Genomic DNA, 7,703 nt, shown 5'->3' on the forward strand with positions numbered 1-7,703 from the left:
GGCCAGTTAATAAGCAAGTGGATTTACACTTGTATTTGATGGGACTTCTCACGAAGTTACCACTCGTGTCAATCTGAAGGTAACTCAATGGTCCCGATCCTTTCCTTACTCTTCCTTCGTCGGCCCCACCGCATTCACATGGAAGTCACATGTACTCTGAGGGCGGACGTAGTGATCGGTTGTTGTGTCTCCCCACAAATGAAACTTCGTCGATGATGGAGATCTGATGATAGTGTGGAGGGAATACCAGACTGGGCTGTGTACTTATGAATGCGTCTTTGTTTATGCATTTAAATGGGAAGAGGACAGGTAGAACCGACCATCACTGCAACTGCAGTCACTTATCCCGTTAAGGTCTCCGATCAACAATCACGAGGTTGTCTCCCCAACATTATCTTACGATAGAGGCTTGAAGACCATATTGGAGAAGGATCATTCCCGCAGATCAGTCTGCCAGATCTAAGATAACTTATAAAAATATCACTCCGTCGACATAAATTAAGAGAGTAGATCGCAGTGATAAGCTCAGCTCAGTAAAGAGATTTAAGAGTTGACAAAAAAGCTCTGCCCGAAGCCTAGTAAGATCATCGATTTTGACTCCTCGTCGATCTCAAAAGGTGTTCATGGTGAACCCCTGCTCCGGCGCCCCGTCGCCTTTGAGGAAGCACGAGCAGCTCCCATCTGAGGACCCTGTACCATGCATGGAGAAGTCGGCGGTGCCGGCAGCCCCGGCGCCTCGGTGCGCGGCGGCTGCCCGCTGAAGGGACTGCAGCTGGCTCTTGAGGAACTTCATGTAGTGGATCGCCTCGTCGAGCATCGACGCGGTGTCCATCTTCGTGCCCCCCGGGACGAGCTGCTGCAGTATCCGGATCCTCTCGCTGATCCGCTCCCTCCGGTGCCTGGCCGCCACGCTCTGCGGGTCCTTCGATATCTTCACGTTCCGCCGCTTCGGCGGCCTCACCGACTCCGGGTCGATGTGGATCGGCTGCATCGCTGCAATGCGAAATATCATCTCCCTCATGGCAGCCACCGAGGGCCGCCGCCCGCAGCCGTGCGACGCGCCTCTCAGCGCCAGCTCGGCTGCGGCCGGCGAGTTCGAAAACACAGGCGTGAGGAGGTCCTGAGGACCGCCGAAAGCTGACGATGATGGCGCACCCCCCACAAGCAAAGAGGTGCTAGCACCAGCACTGCAGAATGCATGCGACGACGGTCCACCTGAGTAGCTTTCCGATGGCTGCAGCGGTGCTTCGGATAACCCACCTAAATTCTCCATCTCCCTCACCATCGTTGTCAGATCCATTTGAGCCTCTGCTGGGGAGCTCAAGTAGTCAACATCCATTGGTTCTTCTCCTGTCACCTCGGAGAGCAGAGAGAGAAGGAATACCAAGGGACTGATCAAGCAAGGCAGAGAGGGATGGGTGAAACGAGGGGAAGAGGGGATGAACTTGGAGTCGTATCAGAGGATTGCAGAGAAGCTGATTGGGGGTAAAAACCAAGCAAAAAATATCTGAGCAAACGAGTGACAAAAGACTGCACAACGGAGGAGTATATCTGGCGGTGACCCTTCAAGCTTCCTTTGGTCTGCTCCATACCAATGCACTGCCAAGGCTTTATATAAACAATCTGTCACTGTGGTTTTAGCCTTTTCTTTCCTTAGATATAGTATATTACCAAAGGATACAATTTATTCTCTTAAAATATAGATTGTCCAATTCAGGATAATCCCATTGTTGATGTCCCTTTGTCCTTTGCTTGCTTCTTCCTCACTGTCACACTGTTTCTTGCCATGATTCCTCTAAGGATGCGCTTGACACATTCATTGTAATCAATGAATTGTAATCTGGCAATACGCAAGTAGTAGCTGCATCATAATCTGCTACAAGGTTGTTCCTCAACTTCCCACAAAGCTCCAACTGACCCTCACAAACTCAGCCATGGAGTGACTAAAGGATGCTTTTATATATGATTACTACTTCCAGATGTAGAGAAAGATGACAATAGCCATGTGGATTAAAGTAGAGTCATGAGTATCTAAGTTTACTTGTAGTATACGTATGTATGTATGTATGTATGTATGTATAATACAGACAATTAAATTGTATCTATGAATACAGGGAATATTAACAATTGTTTTGTGCATATATATGTATGTGACAGTTCATCAGGAAATATTATATATGTTTGGTGGCCACAGCAGCTAATGCATAGAATGAGGAAGCCAAAAAGCATCACATGGAGAGGTGGAATTGGGAAGTCAGCGAAGGCTTCTGAACGAGGGGTGTATCCAACACGCGTCACAGACCAATGGGAGAAGGCCCCACAGGTGATCTCTCCATATCCTGCCTCACCTTCTCACCCTTAATAATTAATATCAATTATTTTTCTGCTGCATTATATATTTCTGCTCCTTCAGTACATGTTGGATTAATCCTGCCGGTGGGGAACAGTTCGATGGGGCACATGGCCATGTTAATTAGCAGCGGTGATTTTGACTTCAACCCACAAAGTTGGATGGTACTTTGCAAGGGTTAATTGCATATCATTGTTGTTCTTCATATGAATCTTGAAGTGACTCCAAATATACATCTAATCTCTCTTTGTTTGACGCATAAATAGCTAAATAGCTTATAATGAACTTCTTTTCCAAGCATTTTTCCAGTGTCAAATATGTATCTTTTGTCTTACATTTAGTCAATACGTCTCTGTTTTTGTTCGCGATTACTTCAATTTTTTTAGGATTTATGTTAATCCAATCAAAATATTTATCGAAAATAACGTTACTGTTTAATGAATTTTTATGGCATAAATCAGTCTTCTTACTCTTCACATCTATGGCTAGTGTGAAGTTGCATCAGTAGGCTTTATGTAGATGATCTGCAACTCCAATCTTCTATTGATCTTTATTTGTTTGATTTGGGCAACCCATTGGCAGGTTGGTGTGCAGATAGATCCCTCCTCTCTTGCTGATAGCACGAGGAGGGCATTCCGTGGCATGAGGTCTCAGAGAAGAAGAAGAAGAAGAAGAAGAAGAGAGAGAGAGAGAGAGACCATGAGCTGAAACAACAATTACCATGTTCCTCCACCTTCGAGTAAGATGAGGTAAGAAGCAAGAACTAGAACTGAAAACGACTCTGCCATCTCCCAGCCTCGTGTCAGAAGGTGGTGGTGGTGGCGTTAGTAGCAGGAAGGATTTGGTTTCTGTCCTCCAATTATTCTTTACAATGATCACCTTCCTCCTTTGTTTCCCTTCCATGAGTTACTGTGATGCGTGAAAGGAACTGTTCTATGATTGCATGCTCACGTATCTCACCTGCAAAAGCTCAAAAAGAGAGATAAAGCGTGCTTCCAATAATTACATACATATATATATGTAGTTGGATGCTCATCAGTTCATCTTCTCTGCATTGCCAGATACGTAGAACTTGGACATGGCTGGGAGGGGACCAATGGCCGATGGATTGGGTTCTTAAAAGCTAGCAGCATCTATGGGGCCTTCCCTATATATATTAGTAGTCAGTAATGATTAAAGATTTTGCTGTGTCTCATGTTCTTTGTTTACAGGTGGGGAGATGAATCAGATTGGACAGAGTTCCTGTGATGGAAGGTCAGGTTAATTTTGGTGCAGTGAGAGTGAGTTTTCACTGATGCTTTACTTCTCCATGCACAGGTAAGGAATTGCCAGAAACCAGCAGCTACTGAGCTGAGAGGGCGTGTCAATCATGGAGGGAGGAGAGGCTGGTGGTGCTTCCCAGCTTGGAGAAGGCTGCGTCAGGCAAGAGAATCACCGGTTTCCTTTTCCTCCTCCAACAATAGAATTCCATAACATGGCATCCATAAACCGACATCGTCTCTGTGACCGACTTCTATCCTATGCATTTGAATCCTTCCAACTTATCACCTCTCACCTTATCTTCTCCCCCCCCCCCCCCCCCTTCTCTCTCTCTCTCTCTCTCTCTCTCTCTCTCTTTCCTCTCCTCTCCTCTCCTCTCCTAAGAACAAGAAACATATAAGATAGCCGCTCTCCTCGGTACTCGGAGTGGTCCAGAGGGTGAAACAAGCTCCTCCTTTGGCCATAAAGTGACCGCTTTCAAGCACTCCAATAGCATCAGTACTGTTGCTGAGAAAAAGCTGGCCTCTGATTCATGAAGGCCGTATTCCTTACAAGTCATACCTTCTGAAACTTGTAGCAAGAATTCCATTGACCCATTCTTAGCTCATCTTTTTCTGCAATACCATAACATGAGTTCTACTTCACACAGTAAAACAAATCTTGTAATCCATGCTTTGATCAGTTCAAAATACCACCATGAACAGATTATATTTGGGTAATAATAGGCCACACAACATAAAATTTATTGGGATGATAATAGACTCGCTGTAAACCGTTGTCGTAGGATCATTCAAGCGACATGTCTGCCGAATACAAAAATGACCTAGATCTCTGTTTCACCAACATAATTTAACTAGCAAATATACGACAAAAAGGAAACGGTGAACATTGTTATGTACATCACTTGAGCTGCCGTATACAAGAGATTACAGTCGTCTATTAATTCTTTACAGAAGGTCTCTGCCTCTTGGGTCGAAATCTTACAATCTGGATCGTCTTGTGTGTTTCATCGGACTGAATCGTGCATGCCGATGACCAGAAGGGAGTGTTTGCCTCCCGGTTAAGGATGAGTTGGGCTTTATGTCCCAGCCTTCTACATTCTTAGGAACGTATCCATCAAAAAGAATCTGAGCTAGGACGCTATGAGCATTGATGCTCGGTGCGTTCGGCAAGTGAAATATCTCACACTTTTGCTCATCCTGAGTGGAGCATCCATCTCTGGTGTCATGGTACTCCATGGAGCTTGGCAGTAAGAAATGATCACATGGATCATTTGTTACTCCCCTTTGGCCCCCTTGTTGTACATGGAATTGTCGCCTTCTTTCTGAGTAGATTGTAGCTGCTTTGCTCAATAACTCAGACACAGCAGTCTTGTAGTCAGCGGCATGATGCTTGTGATGGCCTGCAGGAGGAAACAAGTCTAGCATTCATGTATTAATACACTAGATAACGCTATCAGATAATTCAAAACGACAAACACTTTGAAGCATTTCTTTAACAGTCATGGCACCACCTCAAAATCAAACAATTTAACATGCAGTATATAACAAAAGATGAGAAAATCCTAAAAGCAATCAGCTTAAAACTGCTCTAGAGTTTACATCCATTTATCCTAGGTATCTTGCTACTTTATGCTGCATTCCATGAGATAAGTCTGGTTATTGTACGCTTGAATGATACATTCCTGGTATAAGGTGGTGTTTAAGTTCTTGATATCTAGCATAAGCTTTCAGTAGTCCTCATCATACCAATCGTAGTCTATTTGCCCGTACCATGACCACAGGAAAAAGAAAAAACCATAATTAATAGAGCAACAAGATAGACCGATCCAACTGTTCTGGGATCTGCCACATTCTTATTCTCACATAGCATAAAATGAAACATAATATTTGAATTTAAAATTCTACGTAAATTTGAAAGGAGCATAGTATAAGTTAGTTACTATACATGAAAATTTTAAATTTCATACCTACATGAGGGGAGCTATTCCATTTTATTAGCTTGACATCACCTCCTAGCTCCTCTAGATGATGAGCAAAATTACAGACAACTGGATATGGAGCGAGTTCATCATCTTCTGAACAAAATATGAGGAAAGGACCCACATTCTGCATATTATGGCATCTAAAATTAGTAACTTAGAGCAGCACAAACAGATTATACAGAGAGAAGCATAATTGAGATTTGTATTAAGAGCCATACAGCAGAAGAATACAGAGTCTGCAAATAGTCAGCATGCTGTCCTTCAAATCTGTCTATGAAGAAAGTGCTGAGACCAGATGCTAAGGCCTTTGCCATCCATGAAACAACTCTAGGTGGGTGGGACCTCTTGAGAACAGTCGGATGAAGGATAAATCGAGTGCCCAAATCACCGGTAAAGTCTACTGGACTAGAATCATATATTTGCCCACATAAACAGTCTTTTACAAGCTGATAATTATCCTTCAAAACCCAAAATACAAGAATCAGAAAGGATGCACATATCTAGGACAGGATAGTCATCAGAGCTGATTTTTTAGTTGCGTAACTCATGCTTCACAACAAGAAAATTCATATTACTTTAGAAATTGTTTGCTCTTAAACATTAGAGATTGGTGAGTTTTAAGTGTTCCATGAACTATTGCAGATTTGTCTTAACAACAAAGTCTGGAACACATAAATCATGACTTACCACACTAAGTCTCCCTTCACATTTTCCGTCAATCAACTGGAAAGAAGAAAAAACATAAATGTCCTTTACTGATACAACTGAAGAAGTTAAATGTCAAATATATCAGAAAGCTGACCTGAAGGACCTTGTACATGCAACCTCTTGGTGCCCCGGAAAAAGCCGAAAAGACAATAGGTAATGGTGAAACATTTAGTTCCTGTATCCCAAAAACAGTAGAAATGATGGAACATGTTTCTTTCTACAGTGCGCTTCCGGAAAGCAATAAAGCCTCAGAGTCAAGTAGAGAACAGTGAGACCTATAATTAGAGACTTATGTAACATCGATATCAAGAGTGTCTTCAAATATCATCACAAAGTCACTACAAATGAACTTATCCATGCATCATTAGTGAACAAAAGATGATGGTTCTGGAGGTCTATCTATTCCATCATTGTCAACCATTTGTAATTTCAGAGAAGTAAAAACATGGAACAAACAGAGACATCAAATCCGACACACGTGAATCTAAGTCCTCCAAATTCCAAACCAACCATGCCAACTGCTGTTCCTGAACCCCCATGATTATTTCAGCCTAATTATTGAAAGGAACCCTAGAAGACAGTTGAACAGCAAAAATTAATTGGGGCAGGTAGGCTTAAACATCAAAGTCAATACAATTCAATGATATTGTACCACCAATTTTAGATCGTGCAGAATTTCTAGTCATGTGACCTATATGGATTACAGTATGCACAATTACATAGGCCTTTGTTCCTTAAAAGAAGTCAAAGTAATAGGTCTATCTTAAGTGTATCTTCAGCATATTTACCTGAACAAGCTCTTTAAGAACACCATCAGCCAGTGATGTAGCCTTCTCTGGAAAATATCTGCATATATTTTAACCTATGAGCGAGCTTAAAAGCAATTCATATTATAGACATATATAACAGCACCATTGTTTAGACAATTAGCAAGAAAACTAGCAATTCAAGAAATCTAACAGAGTAAGAAATCTGCATGAATTCGTTCTACAGAATTTAGAGTAATCTTCAATGACTAAGCTCCTCCATGCAACAATCCATCAAACCAAGATGGGAATTTTTGAGCTTCGAGTCTTGCAAGGGGGGAATGACAAAGGAATTGGAGCCTTACAGCGTGAAGAAATCGGCATGACAGATGAGAGATCGCCATCCGAAGGACGAGTAGAGCTGGATGAAGGGCTCGAGCTGCCTCTCCAGGCTCGAAGGCCACACGAACACCACCACGATCCCGGCGCGTCCCTCCTTGGCCCCCCAGCTGAACCGCCCCCCCTCCCACCACATCTCCGCCCAAATCTCCGGCCAAGGGAGCTCCGGTTTCCTCCTCTGGTCCTCCAACCTTGACGACACCCGGTCTCCGATCTAACCCTCAACCCCTCACTCTCCTCTCCTCCCTCGCAGCTT

General features: G+C 43.2%; 3 protein-coding genes across 4 annotated transcripts in view; 1 reads left to right on the plus strand and 2 right to left on the minus strand.

Moving 5' to 3' along the window:
• Nucleotides 1-3,104, plus strand: part of LOC135625316 (mitochondrial phosphate carrier protein 3, mitochondrial-like) — an 8,198-nt gene extending 5,094 nt beyond the window's left edge. The window contains exons 8-9 of the transcript XR_010492018.1: nucleotides 2,158-2,323; nucleotides 2,933-3,104. The gene's annotated coding sequence lies outside the window, so the exon portion shown is untranslated. The remainder of the gene's footprint in view (nucleotides 1-2,157; nucleotides 2,324-2,932) is intronic.
• LOC103969917 (transcription factor HEC2-like) lies at nucleotides 287-1,569 on the minus strand. Its single transcript, XM_009383553.3, has one exon. It carries the CDS (start codon nucleotides 1,337-1,339, stop codon nucleotides 611-613), a length of 729 nt encoding a protein of 242 aa, XP_009381828.3. The 5' UTR covers nucleotides 1,340-1,569; the 3' UTR covers nucleotides 287-610.
• A 1,230-nt stretch (nucleotides 3,105-4,334) lies between the features above and the next one.
• LOC103969219 (uncharacterized) lies at nucleotides 4,335-7,583 on the minus strand. 2 transcript variants are annotated; one of them, XM_009382693.3, is made up of 7 exons: nucleotides 7,414-7,583; nucleotides 7,091-7,148; nucleotides 6,397-6,477; nucleotides 6,282-6,317; nucleotides 5,813-6,052; nucleotides 5,580-5,718; nucleotides 4,335-5,012 (listed from the first exon to the last, which is right to left on the minus strand). In XM_009382693.3, the coding sequence occupies exons 1-7, from the start codon at nucleotides 7,581-7,583 to the stop codon at nucleotides 4,591-4,593; spliced, it is 1,146 nt and encodes a 381-aa protein (XP_009380968.2). In that variant the 3' UTR covers nucleotides 4,335-4,590. The 2 variants fall into 2 exon arrangements, with proteins under 2 accessions (XP_009380968.2, XP_018675148.2); XM_018819603.2 differs by having other exon boundaries at nucleotides 4,335-5,030.
• Between the last annotated feature and the right edge of the window lie 120 nt (nucleotides 7,584-7,703).

This window comes from Musa acuminata, chromosome BXJ2-10, assembly GCF_036884655.1.
Source record: "Musa acuminata AAA Group cultivar baxijiao chromosome BXJ2-10, Cavendish_Baxijiao_AAA, whole genome shotgun sequence".
Classification (NCBI taxonomy): domain Eukaryota; kingdom Viridiplantae; phylum Streptophyta; class Magnoliopsida; order Zingiberales; family Musaceae; genus Musa; species Musa acuminata.

Bases quoted from the DNA above. Each gene is read 5' to 3' on its own strand.
- LOC103969219 (XM_018819603.2), bottom strand. From the start codon at position 7,583: ATGTGGTGGGAGGGGGGGCGGTTCAGCTGGGGGGCCAAGGAGGGACGC. The intron at 5,719-5,812 runs GTATGGCTCTTA...CATAATATGCAG, and splicing joins AGACTCTGTATTCTTCTGCT to AATGTGGGTCCTTTCCTCAT. The intron at 5,031-5,579 runs GTATGAAATTTA...CATGAATGCTAG, and splicing joins GAATAGCTCCCCTCATGTAG to ACTTGTTTCCTCCTGCAGGC.
- LOC103969917 (XM_009383553.3), bottom strand. From the start codon at position 1,339: ATGGATGTTGACTACTTGAGCTCCCCAGCAGAGGCTCAAATGGATCTG.